The sequence below is a fragment of the Anarrhichthys ocellatus genome, unplaced genomic scaffold, assembly GCF_004355925.1.
Source record: "Anarrhichthys ocellatus isolate YVR2014 unplaced genomic scaffold, GSC_Weel_1.0 scaffold63, whole genome shotgun sequence".
NCBI lineage: Eukaryota > Metazoa > Chordata > Actinopteri > Perciformes > Anarhichadidae > Anarrhichthys > Anarrhichthys ocellatus.
Genome location: NW_022280093.1, coordinates 154,342 through 178,879, shown reverse-complemented (window position 1 = coordinate 178,879; position 24,538 = coordinate 154,342). Strand labels below are relative to the sequence as shown.

General features: G+C 40.1%; 1 protein-coding gene across 1 annotated transcript; it reads left to right on the top strand.

Annotated features, from left to right (window-relative positions):
- Positions 1-1,120: 1,120 nt before the first annotated feature.
- LOC116397165 (receptor activity-modifying protein 3) lies at positions 1,121-24,090 on the top strand. The gene is given in 5 exon segments (XM_031872377.1): positions 1,121-1,488; positions 15,414-15,443; positions 15,861-15,889; positions 15,891-16,021; positions 22,082-24,090. Coding segments are annotated over 5 exon segments (498 nt in total). The 5' UTR covers positions 1,121-1,436; the 3' UTR covers positions 22,338-24,090.
- Positions 24,091-24,538: the final 448 nt, after the last annotated feature.

Sequence of the window (24,538 nt, the reverse complement as noted above, 5' to 3'; positions counted from 1 at the left end):
GGAGAGTTGACCATATAAGAAAAGGTTCACATTTCTTTACAACTCCGTCTAACTTTATCATGGGGTTTCGACAGTCTTAATCAAATGGGTATCTTCCAAAGTTACATACTTTATTTGTACAAAATGCCCTCGTGTTTCCCTGAACAGTGTTTCCTTGTTGAGCTGCAGTGAAGGGATTGTGACACAAAGATGGAATTCTGCACTGAAAACACTGTAACTTTGGAAGATTCCTATTTGATTTGTCTACCTCTGACTGCTGAAGCCTCATATTAACTACTGATAAAGTTTGGGATACAGTTCTGTGCAGAATGAGGATTTTGGATTGTGTCTCCCACCACTTACATTGGAAGCATGTTAGGAGGGGATCTCTGTATGTCCAGTATGAGCATGAGGAATTTACACATGGTCACCTGACTACCGTTTTAAGACTCCAAAATAAAATCAAAAAAATAGTGAACCTATCCTTTAATGAAGTTTTTTTTCCAGGCTAAACATTAATGAGATAAATAGATAAAATGAAGGAGGTTAAAAAGAAGTGCGCAGTCATTTTAATTTAATGCGGATTAAAATGATCTGAGCTGTTGCAGTGATGTTTATGAAGGCGTTTATGATTGCTGTGCTTAATCTGGGCAGATTTGAGCTGGTCTGTGGTCTGATCGAGGTGCAATTTAAAAATACACCAGACGAGGTCAGTGTTGTCTCACAGAAAAAAAAACTGCAACAAACAGCAGTTCATCGATTCATTTTGACAGATTAATCTAGGTGATCATAGATCATAATTATATAACAGTGATATCATAATAATGATATTGACATTGTTTTATTGCAGCGCAATTTATAATTGCAGAAAATTGATATGTTACTGTTTGTAATTGACTGTTTATTGATTTTAGTTGTTTGTGCATGTGTTCAGATGTCTATACAATAACAATAAAAGACAGAGAAAAACGCTACTGTAAGCCTTTTTTCCACTGTTACATGTTGGGTTCTATCACATTTAAATGTCTCCAATTCATGCGGAGGATGAAAGGGTTGACTCGGTAAACATAATCCAGTAGTGCTTCGGAGGAACCCTACCATCCTCCTCCTCCCCCTCTTCCTCCCCCCCTGTCCTCCCACAGAGGATGCAGGACAGTGTTGAGTGGTCCTGAGCTCGGACTTCTGACTGCAGACAGAAGTGGTCGCGATCACCACGAGGACAGTCAGAAATCACGCTCTTGGATCAGATTTCTGTTGTTGTTGTTGGTTGGTTTTTTTGGTCCGGTCCCCCACCCCCTCCGAATCCTTCAATAATTTATCTTGGCTCACGAGAGCATGACGGAGCTCGGACTTGCACATTCGGGATGATCTTAATAATGGTTCGCTTCAAACGCACATTACCACGGAGCTGCAGTTGAGGTTTCAATATCAAAGTCCGACTGGATTCCCGCAGCGTGATGGATACAAATGAGTTCACAGTACTGAAACTTTTTGTCGTCGGGATTTTGGGTGAGTATGATTGATCTTTCTTTTTCTTTTTTCTTTATTTGTAGATTTCATTACATATAATATAATATTATATAATATTATAACGACTGAAAAATGGATATTGTGTTAAGACAGGTAATGTCACAGCATCACACAAAAGCCCCCTTGTTTGAGCAGGTTTTGCCCACTTCCCCAATAGTCAGGTATCTAATAGCCTATAGCAACTCAATAGTATTCTAGTGTATTACTGCTCCAGTGTATCGTGCATCACATTATGTGCCCCTCAGTGCTGCCTCAGTTTGTCAGGTTGCAAAGTGCACATAATAAGGATTGCTGTGAAGGATCAGGAACATCAATCACATCTCATAGCACATGCATTGAACGGGGAATACAGTACTGCAACATGCCATCATGCCCCAGTGGACAGACCTGACCTATATCGCGGCCAATGGGGATTTCTGGATCTGGCTCATTAGCTGGTGATACAAGGAGGAAATCATGTATGAAATAATGTTTCATGTGTGAGCGGTGAAACGTACACACTAGTTGAATTGTTGTCATGATTAAGATGTTTGTGCCGATGCTCCGAACGTGTCCTGCTCCGTATTGACGCCAGAGTGATGCTGGGCGTTGATTGAGATGAGTCCAAAGCATGAATTTAGATAATCTGCTGTTGTTATTCTAAACCATGTTATCTCTTATAACTGTAGCAGTGTAAGCAGAGCAGAGGCAGCACTGGGCACATATGACTCAGTGCTGAAGAGGAGTTCAGGTATTGAGCTGATATGCAGCACAGTGACTCTCTTCAGGAGCTGGTTAACTAAGCTGAGCGCTCTTAGTGAGCAGTTGTTGAGCTGATATTTGGTCTCGGCGCCACCTGGTCTGACGCTGATAGAAATGACCTGGCTTCCTCCCATGTGGACGCACGAGCCGGACGATATAGGATTTCAATTTCAAGGCCTGTTGTTCAGAGAGACTTCAAACTGAGGCGCTTATCTGGAGGAGTGTTGCTGTGTACCCTGGGCCTCTGGAGCGGTAAACCTAAACATGGATCAATAATGAAAGATGCAACACTCTTTAGGAAGGCTTTTTGAAATTTTTCAGAGTTTTATGCATAGTAGATATGTAGAATGTGGTCCATGTCTGGCCAAGTCCTTCAGCCTGGACTCCTCTGGATCTCGACCATGTAACGGCTGTGGCCCTGCAGCACTGTACGGCCAAGCAGAAAAATAGCTTAGATATTGACTTAAAGCGTGTATTATGCTCGGCCTCTGAAAATGCTCGGGTAATGGGAAACAGAGATTTTTGTGTGATCAAACTGACTCATCTATGACAAATTTCACAGCAACTGCAGCTGCTATCAAAGCAATGAGAGGCTATATTCCCAATGATGTAAGGACATGCTGCGTCTAGCCAAAAATCATTTCCCATTAAAATCTGCATTGGAAAGAAGACAGGTGGAGGCCAGATGCCGTGCGTTCAAGGAGAACCAGATCACCCTGATTACTTTCAGTTTGAGGCAAGTGTGGTTGATGCAGCAGGAACTAGAGTATATGGTCCCCATCTGCACCGCAGAAAAAAAAGAGCGACTCCATCTGACTGCGAAGCATCTGCTTACCCCAATAAACAGCTATTTATACACTCTTACAGCAAGGTAAAATGCCTCGGGGTTCCGCCGTTCCATCTGACAAACAGCACTTTTGAGAATTATTTTAGTGAAATGCTATTCATAGTGCTATTGGTATTGCCAGTGTGTTGAGCTCAGTTCAGCGCATGTGGCTGATGTCCATATGCCATACAGTTTCTTTACACACGGGTGTCGTTATACACGGTGGTGTTTATCACCTGCACGTTCCAGCAATTAAATGCTTTCAAGTTCAGCGATCATGACAAATCATTTGATGAAATGAAAGTAAATGTGAGACGTTGCTTTTAGTCAGATATCGGGAAAAGGGCAGATTGCGTGTCGGTGTGATCAGTGGAAAAGTTTACATTTTGATTTGTTCAGCCTTGAGGATAAATCTGCTATTTGTCTTACTGTCCCCATAAAAAGACCAAGGGGGTTCCCTTCTCTGAATCAAGGGCGTGAGGATAGAGGGTGTTACACAAATTTTAAGAAATATTTTAAACCATATTTTTTTAAACTACACAGTTACAAAAACACCCAGAATTGTGAAAAGTGTCAAAACTTATATGAACTACAGATGTGCAGTCAGAATTTATAAATCTGATATCCCAGTGCACATTTTGACCAGTAAGGTCACATGGTGTTCACTACACTCACAAACACATAAAGCAACAGCTACATGTCTTTGGAATATCTCTGATTAGTCCGGACAGTAGATTGGAGTTGGTTCATTCTGCCACGCTAGGCATGTTAGGCATTCAGACCTCCACATCTCTGTCACTGCACCCAAAAGAGTCAACATGTAGAGTTGAAACTATTGCAAACATGCTTGGTGTAACAAAGTCTTGTACGGATAAAATGTTTTGCTGATTTATGGGTTTGATATTTCTCTATATAGCTCATCTGCAGTGGAAGCATTTTAAGAGCATTATTAATCTTTCAGTTGCCTGTAAAAGATTCATGAACCAGAAAGGTCTTGATCTTTGTCTCTTCCCTCATCAAAGTCTCATGCTGAGGTCTTGCTGACTCCAAGTTGCAGTGTGTCTCTGACTGCAGAGGCGTTTAATACTTTATAGATGCGCATATTACCTCAACGCTTATCTGTTATGACTCTTCCATCTGACTGTGGAAGCGCACCACAAACAATATTGTTTGAAATATATTTATATTCAGTAGCAACTAGTTTGATGATGGATTCAACTTTTTAAGTCATTTTTTAGGCAAACATTCATTGGTGCCAGCTTCTCAAATATGAGCATTTTCTCTTAAGTTTATGTTCCATGATAGTAAACTGAATATCTTTGGGGTTTGGACTGTTGGCCGGATAAAACAAAAGACATTTGAATATGTCGACTTGGGCTCGGAGGAATTGTGATTGACATTTTTTCACTATAGACCAAACAATCAATTGATTACTCGAGAAACTCCCTAATGCACAAGAATAAAAGCTATGCAGTCAATGCTACTGCATATATAATTAATCTACAAAGCAGCTATCTTCAATAATGACTCTCATGGCGCCATTTGTATGATAGCTCAAATAGTCCGAGGAAGAAGCAAGAGGACAAAACAAGCGCTCATTATCCGATCTCATTTGCAGAGGACGTCACTGGTTATGGCTCCTCAAAGGAGCAGCAAGAGGGCAGAGATGGAGGGGGACGGTCGTTAGTGGTCTCTTTATATCAGAGTGTGGGAGATCTGACAAAGAGGTGGTTTTCTGCAACACACCAGCCAGATACTCTATTTCAGAATAGAATAATGAGCGCTAATAAACTGAGCATTGAATGGAAGTCATAACTGGTGATTAAAATTAATGATGACTGACTGAAATTAGCTAATGATGACAGGAGAGGGCCAGAAATAGTTTTATCAATTTTTGGTTGACACATGGTCCTCCTTCGGTACAGTGTTCAGTTTTTTTTAAACAATCCTGTTCTTATGCAAAATGATCTAGAATCTCACAAGTTTGGAAATGAGAAAAAGGAACAAATCTGGGGGTACGAAGTCAGAAAGAGTGTACCAGACCTCTGCTCGCTCCTCGTCCTTGCTTAAGTAATGTAATGATTTTATGGGTCATGTGTCTTGGCAAATTTTCAGACAGTCAGACAGTGCATTCATTCATGTATAAACCTTGTAATGGTTATTACAAGTAAAGGTTATTACAAGGAGAGCGACCAGACAAATTAGCACGAGTCAGATTTTGATTTTGTTCATTTTTGATTAATATAGTGACGAGCAAAGAGAGCACAGATACTTCCACAGAAGGGCTCCCCCAGTGATGTTACAGTTCCCTTTGGTATTGGACCCGAACAAAGATGTCAATGAAGGGCTTAGATTCATTAGTGCCCTTTTCACACTCCCGTCTGTCCTCACAGTCTCTGACCTGGTGTTGCAATTTGAATTCATGACTCAATCACAGAGCCTCTGTTTCTGCATGCCAAACTCTGTCTCCCTCTTGGCCTCCTCTGCTGTCTTCTTCTCACCGCCCTTTTGTCTGTCAAACAGGCAGATGAACAGCTTGTTGGCACAGTCCTGCTGCCTCCAAGGCAGAGAGGTCTTTGGCAATGCCGGTCAAACAACTGACGGAAATAAAACCTTTTTTTTTGTTTTTGCTCAATTGCTTTTTATGCAATCAATTTTTTCAAGGTAAATGGGGTAAATGGGGTAGTTAGATGTAAAAGGATTTGACCATCGCTTTATGTGAGTGCTATATTATCCCATCTGTCCATTTGTATATCCATTACATCCCTGATGAGAATTTGGCCAGAGTCGGAGTGATAATGCATTCCTTCGCTGTGCTCTGGCTTTTATCACACAGATTGTGCCACGGTACTGTAATTTATGGCCAGAACAAGTTGACATATTTACACTCGATCGGCTTTGTTGGGGACTGCATCACTCAGAGGAGTAAAGAGTTTACTGCTGCTGTGTTTTAACAAGTTCGGACAAGAGTGCATCAATTTCATGTGTCATTTTGGTCAAAGGAGGCACAACAGTAAAGTGTCCTGCATTTAAACACCTTATTTATCTGAGAAGAAAAAGCGAACTATTTCGATTGAACCTCTATAGCTTTGTCTTTGTGTCTTTCCTGTCAGAAGAATTTGGTGTTTTGCTAAACAAAAAGCCAACATAAAGGGGATAATTAATGCCTGTCACGATGTTATTTCAAACAACAAATGTTTGCTTTTTGCTGGAGTCAAGTGCTCCAGCGCAGCTCATTTTTGTGGTTTGTCAAAAAGGGGGTGAAATAGAGTGGCTTTCAGACATTTTTGGCTTTCATCTTTTGGAATTATGCAGTTGTCTGTAGTGGAATAGACGTGCATGGGGAATACTAATGAAAGCCTGAATTGCTTTGCCTCTCTAAAGCTATTTTTCCAGGTAATTATCTTTGCTAACGAAGAACGATTGGGAATTCATATGTGCTGATTCTGCCAATTCAGTATGTTATAATCACATCCGTGCTCCTTATCAGGCCTGCCCTGTGCATCTGTGGGAACACAATTGTTTAGGCTCATACGAATACACTTTTTCACAAAAACAAATGCTAAAAGACATTTTTAATTTCCCTATTTCGTTTAGGCGCTCCACCATAGACAAAATGTTCATGAGACGCTGAGTGCAGTGATAGCTCATAGACAGATGGATTCTCTCCGCGGGGGCCTTTTCTGCTGAAGCTTGGCGGTAATTTTCCTCTCCGCATGGTAAATGGACTGCATTTATATCGAGCTGTTATCCCAAAAGCCCTTCACAGAGCCTCGTATTCACCCACAACATGCTGTCAAACCACAACCGTGCAATCAGAAGCTGACCCGCTCCACCACCTGCCTTACACACATACAAACAGTGTAACAGGTTTAAAAAGAAAATTGCATTTGCCTCCGGAAAGTCCCCCATCGCGGATTCTCTCTCCTCCGCCACTGGCATTTTATTCTCCTCCCTCTCTTCCTGCTTTTGTTTGCCAATATTCTTCTGTCTTGGACATGTGTGTCATTGTCCAGTGTCCTCTTCCTCTCTCTCTTTGACCCCCTCCACACACACACACACACACACACAGGACTTGTATGGACTTGGACAGGAACAGCCTGGATCCTTTCACTCAGGCCTGAGAGAAGGGAGTATCCGTCTGTGTTTATCTTGCACTGCATGTAAAGAAGTGACACTCTTTTTCATCCTTGAGAGGCTAGCTTTGGTTTAAAAGGAAATCAGTGGCAACGTGCACTCAAACATAAGAATAAAATATTTTGCCTTTAGTGCAATAGTCACTGTCCAGATTTACCTCTTTTTCTGCTTTTCCCAACAGCTTTTTGTTCATTCCTCACCTGGCTCATCAGCTGAATGATAATCCCCCATCAGTCCATCACTGTGGCCTTTGCTCACTGAGAATCCAACAGGCTTGTTTTCATGAGCACTGTGTGAGAATAGAGTTCTCATCTCCAATGGGAGGTGATTGCTTTTGCTTTTGAGTAAAATAACTTCCAAACTAAGCCAAGGACATTAAAAGAATCAGGCAGGCAGGCAGCTGGTAGCCATGGCTGACTGATGAGAAATTAAGATTTAAATGTCCTGTGTTAGCAGCAGTCCTCTCAGTCATTGACAGCTGACATATCCATCTTAGAACTGATGTTCCTAATCTGTAAACTTGCAGTATTTGTTGGATATGAGCTGGCAAATGTGCTGAAATTGTTCTGAAAGCAGAGCTAATCAGACAGCTTGCTTTAACAAAATGTAATGCTGTAAACACATTATTGCTCACTTCCATACACGTACTGATTTCTACTGATGTCACCTATGTGCTAAAAATAAAGCTGCTGTAATTTGGCACCTTTCCAAGTTAGGAGAATATAGAGAAAATCCAGAAAAAAACATGTATAATATGACAATGGATCATGATTCATATATCTTAAAGCTATAATCAATACTTTTATGCTAAGAATAGATCAAAATAAACATGTATAATGCAATATGGGTTGCGTGTACGAAGCCACAAAGAATTTCTACCCGACTTTGCTGTTACACTCAGCTCTAAGTAGCTTTTTGCGTCTTCTGGCTAATTGCAATAGGAAATATTGGACTTAAAGCTTGTTGCGCTGTCACCAAGTGTCTGAAAAAATGCAGCTTTGAGCTTTCTGAGACATTCTTGTTGCTCTTTCCAAAAACAATATCTTAGTTACTCAGGAAAATCCCCAATCCACTCTGTAAACTGTTTTATTTGGAACTGTTTTCTACTGCATGTGAAAAATAGAGAAACAGTCCCTTTGATGTCTGATATCAGCCAGTTAGGATAGATCTTCTGTATGAAGGAGAGTTCTTTGTGAACACAGCGACAGAAAAAACGACTGAAAAGAGTTTGTTACCCGCAAGAGGCTTAGATGCTTTTCAACCATGAGAAGGGAATATATTATGCAACATAAAAAAAGGAACATAGCAATTTTTGGATAATAGTAGCAGAAAAGATATTAGCTATTGAACAGTGACACAAAAGTACAAAGATATCGGTATGCCAAGACTTTTATTACTGTGTGTAGGGACCATAAATACAATATGTCTACTCTAATAGCTTAATATTTGTTGAAACACTGACCAATTTGTCAGACTGAGCAAAACTTTGTTTATTTGCTGTTGTCACATTGTTTTCTTTTCTCTTTTCTAACCTCGTACCAGCGGGGGATCCTCTCACATAAACAATGATTTGTAGTGATGCTCTGTAGCCTAACGTGACCCGGGCAGGTCCGTGTTTCTATCACAGCAACATCTTTTCCTTGTTGTTTTGGCAGATGAGGATGCCACGGTGGCCCCCTCTTCTACAAGGTCATTTATTTTCCTGTTAGTGAGCTCTACAGATAACAGGGATGACAGTCTATTGCAACACATTCTCACTTCCAACTAGTCAAATTCTGAGGCTTTGTTAGCGGTCCTACTATGCTTCAAACTGTGGCGCTCCAGGTAAAACTACTTGGTTAGGCTTAGGAAAAAAATATGGAATGGGTTAAAATAAGTATGTTTATTATGCAAAATAAGATTTTGTAACTGGCATTAGTTGAGTAAGCAAGTTACTCTACAAAACTGTGTTCAAATAAGTCGACATTGACTTGGCTGTTGGAGGGTCATAACACTGAGAAGCTGGGGAAGTCAGTCCTGTAGCTTCTGCCTTCAGCTTGTTAAAAAAGGTAAATGGTAAATGGACTTGTATAGCGCCTTTCTAGTCTTCCGACTACTCAAAGCGCTTTTGCACTACATGTCATGCACCCATTCGCAACCATTCACACACCGATGGCACAGCACAGTTAAGTGTCTTGCCCAAGGACACATCGACATGGACTTTCCCCTTAAGCTGCTACACGTCATATTTCAACATTAAATAAATAGGATGTGATTTTGATAATAAGATAAGAGGAGAGAGAACTATCGGTTTGTTTGGAGTAATATCTTCCTTTGAACTGATGGAAAATCCCATCCCTACCTACAGTATATATTGGCATCCTTTTAAGCCAAAGGGAAAATAAACTACCTCAAGGAGGAGGAGGAGGTGAGATAAGCAGCAGCATCCTTTGTGAGGAAACACTTGTACTATCATGTGTGTGAGGCTAACAATCATCTGATTTTGTTCGTTCGTCATGCTCAGTTACCGTTGTTAAATAACACCTTCATATGATATGGTTTTACGACTAATTTAACAACGAAAAGGATGAGTACAGGTGTTACTTGAAGCATTTTTTCAGATGTAAAATTGTGTGATACCCCTGTGTATGCCCACATCACACTCTCCAGCACCTGCCATTCACTGTGGTTAAAAGGCTTGCTCTTCATCTGAAGGGGAGAGGGAATAGCAAGCTCTCCGCCTCAGTGACCTCAGTCGGATAACCTCAGTCATTGTTTGAAGAGCTGTGAATTCTCCTGGATCTGAGAAAGAATAACACGGCAGAAAGGAGTAACTTCATCCTTGTAAAAGCAGACAACACTCTAATTCTATATCTAAGGAGTCTCAAGGTGTTTTGTGTGACATATAAGGAAAACATTTAGTTTGTCTCTAAAGCTTCTCAAAGTTGTCTTATTATTGTGATGTTTTAAAAATCTTTATCTATTAGAATTTCTGCAAACAAATCTGCAAAACAATTTCTCACAAAAGTCTCATTTGACCGCTATTCTAAAATAAGATATCCATTATATTCCTTTGCTTCCTTCTGGCCTGCTTAGATGTCATCTGCAATGCAAACAAAATAAACATTTCCTTCGGAGGGTTGTGTTCTCAGTTGTTTTTCTGCAGATGGTGGACATGGGGGGGCTGCGCGGCTTGAACAGCTAAGAACTCAGTGATCTTCAAAGTGGAGTGAGAGGTCAGGGTGTTATTCATGAATGCTGAGCATTGTTGGCAGATAAAAACGAGCCTCAAATGTATTCAGAAAAGCAAAGTCTTTGCCTGATTTGTGTCACATGTCCACAGTTTGTTCATAATACTTCAGTGGTCTTCAGTATGTGAACACAGCACTATAACTGCTGCTGTTTTCAGTGACTTAGGTCTGTGGGGGAAGACACAGTGGAAGACAGATGGTGCAGCAGGAAGACAAATAGACAAAAGGACACCTGATTTATTTCCCTTTTTTAATTTCTCAGATTAGATTTTAAATACATTATTGCCCTAGGCATAGATACAGAGTGAGACAAAACCTTCTTCATATCCTCTTTGGGATGCATTATTCCATCCTCCCATGTGTTTAAACCAACATGTCCTGATGATGATGATGACAAGGCAGACCTGATATATGGTGGGGGTTGTTGAACAAGTCCTGCCACTTGTGCCTGTGCTGTTTGGACAGTTCTGGCAATTCATCTACTTTCCTTCATCTTCTATTTCTTCTCATCAATATTCATCTTGTCAACCTAACAGGCAGTGGATGACAGGGTGCCAACTGAGCAGATACTCGATTGGCACGCTGTCAAGCGTGTAAAACCTTCAAGCACCTTGATTTAGTTATCTCCTAGTTTAAAATAGCCCTGCTTGGTCTGCATAATTCACAAGTTTATTGCTGTTTCAATGTAGAACTAAGGCCACATTTCAGTTGACTCGACAGTTCTAGTTCTGTGCAAAAGATTGGTTGGTTTAAAGCTCGCCCCTAATGACAAGTATTTACTGATTCTTGCTTATAGGTGCACGCATCCTGTTCAAGTGGATTTGGTATGGAGGCTTGAGGAAGCCAATAATTACAGCCTGTTAATACATAAATCAATAAATAATAAATTACTTGCTAATTTTAAAACCCCGCACGTGCAAAGTATCTAATGAACATCCTGCAGTATGGGTGATTCCTTCCTTTATAGAATAAATTAAGAAACAAAAGAAGACTTAATTATGCCACTTTTATTATGTTTGTGTCATTTTAATATTCTATCAATAGTTTAGTTATTGCGCCATAAATAGCAATTTGAGGGTACTTTCATATTAAAGCATTCAACAAGGCAAGAGGCATGCACAATTTTATTTGAAGCCATGACAAAAGGTTGTTAAAAAGCTATTAAAATATGACTTTGCATATGATGTTTGACAAAACGTTTATTCCAATATGCAAGCAGTTTCCCCTTTTCATAATCATAATTGATGTGGTTGTATCATGAAAAGCTGGCCTTGATCCATGACCAGCAGCGTCCACAGTGGCCAGGAAAGGCTTCATTAGCATAACTGTGAACTTAGTGAAGAGGAACCTGATAAGTGTTTTGAAATTAGGGTCGGATGAATGAGCAAATACGAAAACCATCACCCCACATGTGACTAATGAGAAACTTCAGTTGTCTGTAGTACCCCGTTGTGGTTCTTTCTAAACGAGAGCCTTCAATGAACTGAAATTTATTACTTTTTACATATTTCATTTACTTTGTCTTAGGAGTGACAAGAAATACACAGACATCCGTCTCAGCTCAGCTCATGCAATTCAAAAAGGGCTGTTGCACAGAGATACTGCCAGTAGACACTCGTGGTTTTCGGTAAATTGAAAAGACATTGCTACAATCTACAGCTCACAGCCAACTCAGCGTTTGTGATGGTAGTGGCAGCAACGGATAAATTGCATTGCTGCTGTTCTCCTCTGCAGAAGTATATAGAAGAGATGCTGCTGGAAGGCTGTTATTTGTTGGTGGTTGTGCCCTCTGATGAGCTTTGGGCTTTTCTAGACCATGAAAACAGATGCTGTATGTACATTTTTCAAAGCTGCACATTTTTCCAAGAGTATCCTAAAATGTGTGCGACTATGGGACTTAAAGCAATAGATTAATATTTAGAGAAGTACAATTTGCTTTCGTGTGGAGAGTTCAATGTGTTGCCGCTTCCCATCTAACTCTTGGCAAGAGAAAAGCAAATAAGCCTGTTTCCCAAAATGTCGAATTATTCCTCCATATCTGTTGGGTGTGTAGATGAACAATTGGCTTTCACATTCGCTGCAGCAACTTTACAATGTGATAATGTCAGTGTTGTGTTTACAGCTTGAAAAAAACAAACAGTTAATAATACTTAAACAGTTGGTTAAAGTCCCATCTCTGTATCTGCCATCCAAATCCAGAATGCTTTGTTTTGGCAAACTGTCACACGACAGGATGAGAGATGCACCAAGCAGCTATAGTTCATACTCTGGCACTGTAGCCTATAAGTCAACCAAATCTCCCAGATACTCACTGCTGATTCCCGCAGCTCATAAAGCTGATCGAGTGGATTTAGTTTCAAACTTCCCCCTGCTGCTGTTGTGCAGAGCTCATGCTGAAGGGAATCCTGCTGCTAGATTGTTGTATGTTATTTTCAGATTTCAGTCTTTTTATAATCATTCAGCAGTTTCGTATGAAACCGTGTGGTTGAACTTTATGCCTAACAGAAAGCATTGTCCGACGCAGCATAATGTATGTGTTATACCAGCATAGATTTATTTTAATGAGATTACTGGGAATACTGGGATCAGGCAATATACCCTTAGCTGATTTAACTTTTACATAGTAATTTGCATACAACATGAAGAAGATATGAATGTAGCACGTTAGGTCACATAATCGAGAGACAAAATAGTCCATTAAGAAAACGCAGACACCCAAACCCTGAAAATGAAAGCATTTAGTGGAACTATTGCAGCAGATTTACAGTATTTTGTTTTGTTCATCTAGACGGTGTTTGGTAATCTGGTCATGCACTTTATAAAAAACATCCAAATCAGCAATGTTAGACAAAAAGATATTCACTTTTTCTGTTTAAATTGGTGAAATCAATGACCATCCATTTACATTCTTGACCTACAACTACACTACTTAAATGAATCTATACTGTAGTGTGAAATGTGTCAGGTTTGTGGGAAAAATAAAATGCAACAGGAGACCTGTGGAAACCAGCGGGCTGAAAGCCAAGTTTTGAAGTCGTAGAACTTTCAAAGAGTGCAATTTTCAGAGTGCTCTGTAACTTGCCATAATATTGAATGTGATGTATTGATTCCTAGACACTAAGGACATACTTTCTTGTGATCTTAAGAAATGATTTTCTGTCTGTGCCTTGAAGAGAAGACGGGAAATGGATTTAATGTCTTGAGAGAACAAGGGGCCTCAAAAACAGATGAGCATATGAACATTTCACTTTGTGACATCTGACTAGCTCGGGGATTTCAGGCAGTGCCCCTGGCTGTCTCTCGATCCCATCTAATAAACTCACCTGTCACCTTCTGGTTCGCCTTTTGTTCCGAAACAGCTCAACTGAGTCCAAGTCCCTGTCATCCTTGAACTTTTACTTGCTTTTTCCTTTTTTGTTGGACTCCAGCACTGCAGGAATTATGCGATTCTGCATTCTTGCTCTTATAACTTATATCTTTGAATGCAGCAAGTTCAATTCATAAATATATATCTTTTTATCTGTCTGAGAGGTTGGGCTTTGCCATACATCACTTTATTTGTTTTGTGCTCTTTGTCTTAAAAAAAACCCTGGTTTTCAATGCCAACACTGGTACTTTTAAGTTGGAGAAGTTTTGAAGAATATTAAAGCAATAGTTTGATATTTGGGGATACATGATTATTTGCTTTATTGCAGCGAGTTAGAAAAGAAAATTGATAGCACACATCTTCTCATCGAACTCTCAACAAGAAAGCACAATTAACAAAAGTGTCAGAATATTCCTTTGAAGGATCTGTAAACTTAACCGTCTTCTAGATTTAAAAAACAACTTGTCAGGGTGGAACCATATAAAAAGCTAATTAAAGTGCAGCTAATAAAACCAGGCCAGCATCTCCTCAAATACTTGATCTATAGAATATTTAAGACAAACACACAAATAGAATGAATAAAATAATCTCATCCCATCACAAACACTGCACCTCAAAACATCCTCAAACAAGCAAGTCTCTATATTTAGCACGCTAACTTGGAAGCAGTCTTTGTCCTGAGGGGCATCTTTCCAACTGATTCTTCGCTTTGTAAGTGTGCCACTTCAAAGGGAGATACACCTTCCTGTGCAGCAGCACGTTTAGCTTTGGTCATCCGTAACACTCTGCTGCGGAAAAAAAAGTGGGCTGCTGTGAGTTTGAATCCGAGAACAGGGAGGGGAGAGAAAGTGTATTAAAAGTGTGTATGATGGATGCACTTCTGTATTCAGCGGACAATTCCCTTCAACTGTAATTGTTTGTTCTTACTCCGTCTCTTTCCTTTGTTCTTTACCTCTGCTGGGTGTTCACCAAAACACTGAAAATATGAAAACACAGGAAACTGAAAAGACTAATAATTTATTTTTGTAGATTTTCTTTTTTGTCTCATTCATTCACGAAAATGGTCGCACAAATAGATGAAAACTAGAAATGATCTGGTTCTTATATGTCCCCAAATAATCTGCTGATGATTATCAGGTATTAGAGTTTACCACTGTCACTCTCTTATGCAAACTTTAGTTGGCACTAAGTACAGCCGAGGCTCATGGGAAGTTTTGCTGCTAACATGGCTGAAAATGCAGTGGATCTCATGCAACAGGTCAATAAAAGGGCCTAGGGGTTGGGAAACCTTGATGACAGACTTGTGGTGCTGATTGCCTGCAGTAGGAACTTGCTGTCTGCACATCCCCATCTAACAGCCCACTGTGGCTCTTGTGTTTTGAGCAGTTAGTCCCTGCATTGTTTAAAACTGATTTGTTATCAATGCTGAACGCTACAGAGATTGACAAGTTGATTGCAATCAGTTGATCATTGGTCACAGAGAGAAGCAGAAATCAGAAAATGTAAATTAAGTAATATTGTTTTTCTTATTGAATATATGTAACATGTGGGAACCTTAGTCATGTACTCTATTTGACACATTTTTTCTTTTTTTTCTTTACAGTCAATGCCTGGATGATGAGGGGGTTGTCAGGTAAGCATATCCATCTTATGAAATGAGATCACGCTGTGTCAGTCTCTGGGGGAAACTGAACCGAATTGCTGCAGAAAAATAGCAACAATAGGAAGCAGCAAAGAAAAATAAGATTGTGTTCGTGGGAAGTTGAAACTGACATTTCCACTGTTCCAAGAGGGTAGTGGGTGGAAATTAAAATTAAAATGGAGAGTATGAAAAACATAAGTCACAGCTTTCTGACAGGACATAATGAGAAAAAGAAAAGAAATCATTTTCAAATTCACAGCTCACAAATAACAACAAAATACAGGCCAACATCCATCTTTGTCATGTTTCATTTCAGTCACTTTACTGACATGGCCATTTATCAGAGGTAAAACCCACTAAGCAGGATATGTGCACCTCTAAGTGCTCTTCTTCTTTCTGTTCCCGCAGCCACTGACAGTTTCAACATAGAGCCCACTCCCCCCCCGGCCGAAGAAACCCTGCAATGAGTCCCGTCTGCAGTTGGGGGTGGAGGTCTGTGGAGAGGGCTTCAAGCGGGACATGGGTCACATAGATCCACAGTACTGGTGTAACCTCACACACTTCATCAGGTACTACATTATGTTATGTATAGTATATAACAGTGTATAACAGTGTATAACAGTGTTAACCGGGGGGAACTAGAGGGTAGGTGCGTGCTATGTTTTTGCCAGGACGCTGTCAGGACGCCGTTATAAGCTGTAACCACTGTATGAGAGCAGTGCAGAGCTACTGCCATGGGTAAAACGTGTTAATGTTAAAAATCTGATGGACATGAATAGGCTTAGTGGAAGAAAAGTCAGTTTTAACAGTGAGTAAATACAAGTCTAAATTGCATTGGGCCATATTGCATGATTTTCATCAACTATATGTGTGTTTATAATTGGAATGAAGTGAAATGAATGAAAAGCTACGGCAAAAAATTGGGCCGTGAAAGTTCATTGGGCCTTGTATATTAAAAAACAAAAAAGAATAAAGATCCTCATGAAAATATAGGTTGAAATTAAGGTTGGTTTGAATTTAAAAGAAATCTGCAGCAATCTCTTGGCCATCCGGCATGCACTTTGAGACGCTCGCTAACTTCATCTTGTCTTCTGTAGTAGGAGTAGTAGTAGTAGTAGTAGTAGTAGTAGTAGTAGTAGTCTTTTGTGCTGAAGGTGCAGGCTTCACTATTGGATTTTCACAGCTGTGCAACATCTGTCAAGCTTTATGTTTGCACTGCACCACAAATCTGTTGAAAAACTGATGGCAAGTTATGCAGATAACCCTCCCGAATATTGAAGTTAAAACTGTTTACAATTAATTGTCTTTATTGACATTTTGGAGATTTTGCATCATGGAAAGTCATACTGCTTTAGCTGTTAGCACTAACACTCAGCAACCACATGGTTTAATGTCGGTACTGAAAACATAAAGTCTGAATTGAATGAGAGGAAATGGTGTGAAAGTTGAGGCAAATTGTGCCAATAGATGACAAATCAGTGTATCCGAATAATGCCGTCATATATTTGTTTACATCTCTGCTGCATCCTCCATACCTAGCTGCATTTGTTTGCATCACATGTAGCAGATGCCGGCATTCAGAAATTCACACACACACACACACACACACACACACATACAGACACAGAATCAGCTCAGTTATAATTGCATTTTGAGGCATTTCTCACTGCCTAACGTGATTTTGTTACATTCCCCAAATGGATCATCAGCAGCTATGCTCCTACTCCTTATTTATGCCGATAAGAAGATTTCAACCCAGCAGCATGGGAATAACTGTACCTGCTTAATTCTTAAAATAGGTTTTGGTGTTCTTTGCCATTAAATGGTTTTGTGATTATCCAAAATTGGCCTGCAGCAAGTCACCCTCTTATCTTTGTCAGTCCTCTTTCCTCACGTACTGTTGTCTTCCTGTCTGTTTGCTCTATATTTGTAGTCTCAGTTAAGGGGTTGTCAGCTCTACATGGTGGCACTTTCAACAAAACACTTGATTGATAGAAAGACTGTAATCCATCTCAGCCTCATACAGCTGGTTGGATGTGTGTGGGAGGGAGAACAGCTGGAGGTTTGCTTCCCAAAACCAGAGCTGTTTTTAAAGAGCATCTGAGCCTTGACCACCCATCTGTATCTATCTTTATCCCGCTTTCCACCTCATTCCTTCCGCTCACCTTTGACCTCTCGCATTCACCCTTTTTTCCTTTTAACTGCGGAGCCAGAGGTGGAGGGAGAGAGCCATGAGACTTGAGGTTTCTTGCACACACATACACATGGGAGCTTAAAATCAACGCCAAAATAATCATCTGATTCAAAAGAGTTTCAGGACAAATGTAATAAAAGATTCTGGGAAGAGGAACCACGAGCTTCATCCATCAGTCGTCTCTCTCTGTTTTTCTTTTAAACCATTATTTCTTTCCTTGAAAATTCATCATACCTTTTTGCAGCAACACATTTTTTTCTACGAATACAGTTTCACACATTTATACACTGATTTATTATTATTAATTAAAATTAAAGGAAGTCCAAAATGTGAGATAAAGGTAAGCTTTTGGATGAAATTAACCACACCAAGAGTAACTGTGTTATCTAAACATGAAGCTCATAAAGCCAGATGGCTGACTATAGCCATTATGGTCACGGTAAACATTTGGGAGGCCAGTTAGCAACTGACTCTTCCATTTAGACATTTCAACAGCCATCTATTGGTCTGGCTGTCAGCGGTGGGACCAAGTCTTTGTCGGCACTGAAGTCATGAATGCCTTGTGGAAATGTATATAAGGAATGCTTGGACAGAAACAATAATTGGATAGAAAATAGCAAAACTGTAGGGCGATGAAATGTGAAATTAGATCCAGGCAGTTGACAAAGCAAACCAAATGCCAAAGCTAAGTTAAAGCTGCTACAGTCAATGTTCTTCAAATGGATCAAAGTATTACTTGTGTGTCAACCAACTCAGTCATCCGATTCTGCAGTTCCGCCTCAGCTTAATGGAGCAATTAGTTTTATTCAGATGATTGTTTTAGTGGTCTGGCCTGAAAACGTACTGTTTTGGTTCTCTCATAGTTCTCTCATTTCCAGACACAGCAGGCAGATGTTTTTGGCGAAAAAGCTCATCCACTGTACACTGCGTGCGCAACACCACACAACAGCTGGCAACTAACTGGTGAACATAGTGGAACACTTAGCATCTAAAGAGCCAGATATTTCTAACAGGACTTGGTGGAGACCAAAAGCAGAGCTAAAAGAGAGTGATTGGACTAATATTCCTTGGGTAGGCACAAACGAAATGACCAAAGAATGCTAATGTTTCTCCTTATCCGTTTGATGGGTAAGTAGGCAAATATTTGCTTACACGTTTGCAATATTAGATTAAACGGTAATAATTGTTAGTGTTGTGTTTAAAACTCATTTCCACTGCCCCAAAAAATCGGTTGAATGCAAGTTTACCAAAAAAGGTATCAACGGTAGTTCTCATCCAAGTTCAACCCCTTCCTCTCATTTAATCTCAGCTTTAATACAGTTTAGAGACAGCCCAAAAAATACTCTGCTACACTGAACATTGGATTTCTGCTCTGGCTCAGAACATGAAGCTGGTCCAACTATTATTCTTCAAGTGGGAGTAGTGAAGAGTATCAAGTCTTTTACATTACAGAGCTCAAGTCCAAATGGTGTCTCAAGTAGTATTAAAGTCAAAGTACAGGCAGGTCTTTTCTGACATTTGTCAGGTAAATGCATGACAGGATCACAACAGGAGTCCAAGTCATAAAGATCTGCTGGCTGTGCTACGAGACACAACCCTGTGGGATCTGTTGAATTTCACAATGCAAATCATTCAGAACGGGTAAAATAAGCTTTAAGTTGAAAATGACCTGGGGTGATCCTTTATGGAAATATAAATTGAAGATTAGTGAAACGTGAGGCGGTTAAAGTCAGTTTGATTGTGTGTTTTTGAACAAGGGTGCTATTAGTGTTGAATACTGTCTGACTTTCACTTTGAGAAATACAGAAAGTCCCTGCTGGTTTCAAAAGAAACACCATAACACAGGACCATGTAGAATTGTTGCCTAAATATGACAGAAAGTCCTGAAGGCAAACTTGTCCCATGTGCACTTGGACTCCAGGTTGAACCGATTAGATTTTGGTGGTCAAATGTCACTGTCACCTCACAAAACATGTTTTTGTCCATAACTCAAAAATTCACATGCTAGTTATGACAATTTCACACAGATGTCTTATAGCATAAAAAGCTGACGTGATGACATTTTGGACAGCCATGGGTGTTAACTGCAATATGATTGGTAATTCTAGTTTTTTTTTGGATCCTTTCAAGGGCTGTTTTGGTCTACCTGAAGTGCAGGCTGGGTGGTGTAAAGCCTGAGCTCTGTTCTTGACATTTTCTTCTTATTCTGCTCAAGCCTTAATGCTTATCGACTCAAAACTAAAGGATAAGGAGAGAGATTTCAAAGAGTCAGAAGCACCTTTTACCAACTTCTGATCTGTTCAGTGATGTCTGACACATCAAGTGTGATTGACAGATGAAAGAACGTATTAACAAAGACTGTTTCATAGCCAAAATGTAGCGGGAAACACAACATGACTTGCCTTTCCGGGAACACTGCCTGCATTAGTCCACATTTTTTATGAGAGGAATGTTTCATTTGGGTGTATTCGTGCATGATACTTAATTTAGGATACACAGACTTTCTCAGCGGCAGTTTACTTTGGAGCCTGGAGGAAGGTGATAAGAAGGCGGGAAAGAAATAGGCAGAGCGAAGGCACAAGAGGAACAAGAGAGTGGTGAGAGGGGATCGGGCTTGGAAGAGCAAGGGGCCTCATGTTTAAACAAGCAGCGACCCCTGCAAAGCTCTCGTTGACAAATGAGCCGTGCCTCTCTGCAGTCCTAGCTGCTGGCCAAACACTCAGCCAACGTGATTGTTATCGTTGGATATAAGCCGATAAGACACAACCTGTGCGTGTATGTGTGTGTCTGTACGAGTATTTACACACTTCAATCATCTACCTCTAATAATAATTGATTTTCTGCCTGGAGCAATTTGCAGCCCAGAGAGTAGCCAGCCTTAATTTTGAGCACAACGGAATAGGGGAACAGTAGTGTTGGCTTATCTGGACCTTTTAATAATATACTGGATATTCACTATTAGGAATTATGGTCAGTTCCTGTGCGGACCAGGTGCTGCTCTAAAGTCATCAGAGCTGTTTCCTACTGCCACTAATGATAACTAATGTACCATTTAGATGAGCAAGCCTCATTTTAAGTGGGTTATGTGGTCCACACTACTGGTAACAAGGCTGTCCATGGAAAGAGAGCACGGTTAATGGTTAAAAATCATAAAATGATTCACTGCTCTGCACAACGATGTAAGTAACAAAACATGGGATACATAGTCGAAAAAAAGGCTTTGCCTCATTTGCGAGAAATTCTCTTCCGCACTGTTTAAGTGTTTATTCGTTTAATCTGATTTACCACTTAGCAGAGCCATCAGTCTCAGAAGATAAACAAACAACTGAAAAAACGGTAAATGCCAATGAAGAGAAGCAGCATTGCATACTTATACTAGTGTGTGTTAGTGTGTCTGTTATGTGAATGCATCAAGGTGAGCTAGATGCATGTATGAAGTGACTGTCAGTAGCATTCACATAGTATATCAGCCAGTCGAGAGAACCATCTTCACTAAAATGTATATTTAGAGGTACACCATTAAGAAACATGAATGTGCAGCGTTCATCAGCCATTAAACAGATGTGGTGGGTTATCTTGCTTGTCATTTAGCAGACACTTTCATCCAAAGCGACTTACAATTCAGATTCTATCACACCGTAGGCACAGCTACGGGAGCAATTTAAAATATATATCATATTAGATACAATAAGCTATCGGTATCTTATGTCGTCAGAAACTGGCATGCACAAATATAATGTGTCTCTGGCAAAATATCATGTGCGTGTGCTGTATATTCTTTTGAAGTCATGTCCTCAGTTATATAATGTGTTCAAAACCAAGTTATTCCTTCAGTCAATCAACTGTGAACCTGGTCAAGCTATTTTTTACCCTGTTTATTGTGTGTGGACAGTTTGAAAACCAGCTAGCTGTTGTGTAAAAAACTTCGAAAGTGTTGTTATTCCCTACAGTCCTGCATGCTGCATTTTGATCACTTCTGCCTGAAAGCTCTGATACTTCCATTTTTTATTAACAACTATTTGTGGAGTGGCGAAATACAGTGCTTTACATTATGTTCTAGATGTGCTGCTGAGAATACCAATGGCTCCAGGATGTCTTGAGAAACAAATCTGGATCTGGCTGATTGAAATTCAGGATGGAGAAAGAAGAGGGTTTAGGGTTGGCTGAATGGATTCATCAAAGCAGAGCTCTGAGACTGGAAAGCTTTACGGCGGCTCTGAACAGCACTGAAAGCTTGTTTAAATAGAGCAGAGTAGTGGGCCAGAAAATAAATGGCAGAATATCCCCGGTCACGATGATGGATTAGTTACCGAGCCTTCACTGCTTCGAGGAATACCAGCTAAATAGTAATAGGGTTTTAAATTATTGTGTGCCCAAAGTCAGTTGTGATTTTCTTCTAATCCTTCCCCTCTCTTTCACCCATTTCTCTTCCCAGTGAGTACCACCTCTTCACCCTCTGCACAGAGAAAAAGGCCGAAAACGTCAGCTGCTACTGGCCCAATCCGCTGGTGGAGAGCTACATCATCCTGATACACAAGCACTTTTTCTCCAACTGCCCCATGGATCAGGTGGTATGGGTGGACCCGCCGGACGACAAGCTAACCATCCTCATCCTCATCCCTGTTGTCCTTACATTGGCCATGATCACACTGGTGGTCTGGTGCAGCAAGAGGAGTGATATCCTGGCTTAGGAGGAGAGGAAGATGGAAGATTGAAGAAGATGGAGACGGGCTGAGTTTGGACCTCTCCACTAAAACAATTCTGTATAGAGGCGTGCACAAAGGTTTTGGAAGGTTGCTTCAGCTGGTCAAATTACCTCATAAGTGATGCCACAAATCACATAAACTTTCAAGGAAAATGTGGAAGGTATTGCCTTGGAGTACAAAGTAGTATTATCTTTAATATTTTAAAATACAATATAAAAAACAGAAGAATGATACGTTTTGGAGCAGCACCTGAACAAGAAATAGTAAAGAACCCCCCATAAAACCACAACTTATCGCTTTTTACACTTTGTAAAACAAGATAACACAGTTAATTACAGAGCTTTAGAGGTGCTGGTAGGTGGATTTTGTTACATTTGGATGGAGCCATATTAGCTGTTTACCTTGTATCCAGCCTTAAATGAATACTTCACTCACAAAATGACCATTTTTATGCCAATTAATCATCACGTGTTACCTGGGATTCTGGAAGAAAACTCTTCGGAACTGAAGTGTTTTAAATAGTCCAATTTTGGCAACAATGCATGTGTTAGTGATGTACTGAGCATGCTACTGGATTAACAAAAGTTTATTGCACATGTGTGCGAGTTTGTAAACGGATAATGATATAGTTCTGCTGTTATTAAACGAGGGCCCCATTTACTTTGTTTTCCTCAAGAATTCAAGGTAACACATGGTGAGTAATTGATATACAAATGGTAATTTTAAGGGTGACGTATTCCTTTAAACTAAGCTAAGCTAACCAGCTGCTTATTTTTTAGCGTAGAGACACGAAAGAGTATTGTATGTATTGACCTTCTCATTTATCTCTTGACTAAAAAAAGCAAATAAGCCTATTTTCCCAAATGGTCGAACTCTTTCTTAGAGACACAGAGGAGTTTGACTCTGACATCACTCAATGGGTAAATTGACCAGCGTGACAATCGACCAAATCTTTGGGCATTCGTTGAAGCTCATGGATCTGGATCGCTGACGTCGGAGATTTATGTCAGACCTCTGAACCTTTGCTGAAGTCCAAAGTATCCACTAAGCCTCTGAGGCAGTGACTGAAGTCTAAACTGGTGGGAAATGACTCCCAGAAAACAACATTGTAACATGATACTGTATGATGGCTTGGAGAAAAGAAAATAAGCCAAATTTGGACTTAATACTGATTCTGCAAGTTTTATCTTACTGTTGAGTTCCTTAAAATGGCTGTCGCCACTGGAAAGGATACACTGGTTGTGCAACCCAAAAACAAAGCAACACGACGATCCATACATTTTGGGACTAAAATTTCTTGTGTGACTACCTGAGCCTCAAGGGACTGTTTTATAACAATGTTACTTATCAGATACTGTTGAGTAAAATACTGTTGATACTCACAAAGAGGGGGTTCTCAATGGAAACAAAGAACTATGAACTGACATTGAAACCTCATACTGTACAGTTATGCTCTCTGTCCGTGCTGTCTACTGTATCTGCATTGACTCTCCAGTGTTACTTAGACCAGTGAGAGATATACACTGATGCTTTGAAGTGAATCCCTTTGGGGAACGGCTTGATTTAATGTACGCACTTCATTGGTTCTTTGAACCGCAATCCTCAACAGCCACGAGGCAAACGAAACCAAGCACTGCTATTTTATTTTCTTCCAAAGCATAAGGCAACAATCTCTGTATGTCAGCCCTCACCTGCACACTTTTGTCTATGGAAACTGATTAAATCTCTCTTAAAATAAGTGGTTGCTCTCCTTGATTACGTGAACAAAGCAAGTACACAGAAAACAAGCACTTTCTAGGTCAATTTTTGCGATCTGTGATTTAACTCATTGGGCCTCACGCAATAAGCACTCGTACGAACAGGTCTGCATTCACCAATTTTCTTATATTTTCAATTTACACAATTTACCAGTGGTCCAGACCTGTCGTAGGAGTCAAGTGCAATTAGTCAACCGCTGACCAAGCCTAGGTTTTTCACTAATGGATTGTATATTTCATTACTTTAAAAAAATGTTTGGACTTCAATATAGGACATATGGGGCAGGATGCATAGCCCTATATGGTATTATTGCGGTGTTAAAATGTTTTAATTATGCTAATTTACATTTATCATGAACGCATGCACTCATCTACGCACACTTCATGTTTACGCTAGCCATTTACACAGCTATCTGAAGTTAGAAGCGT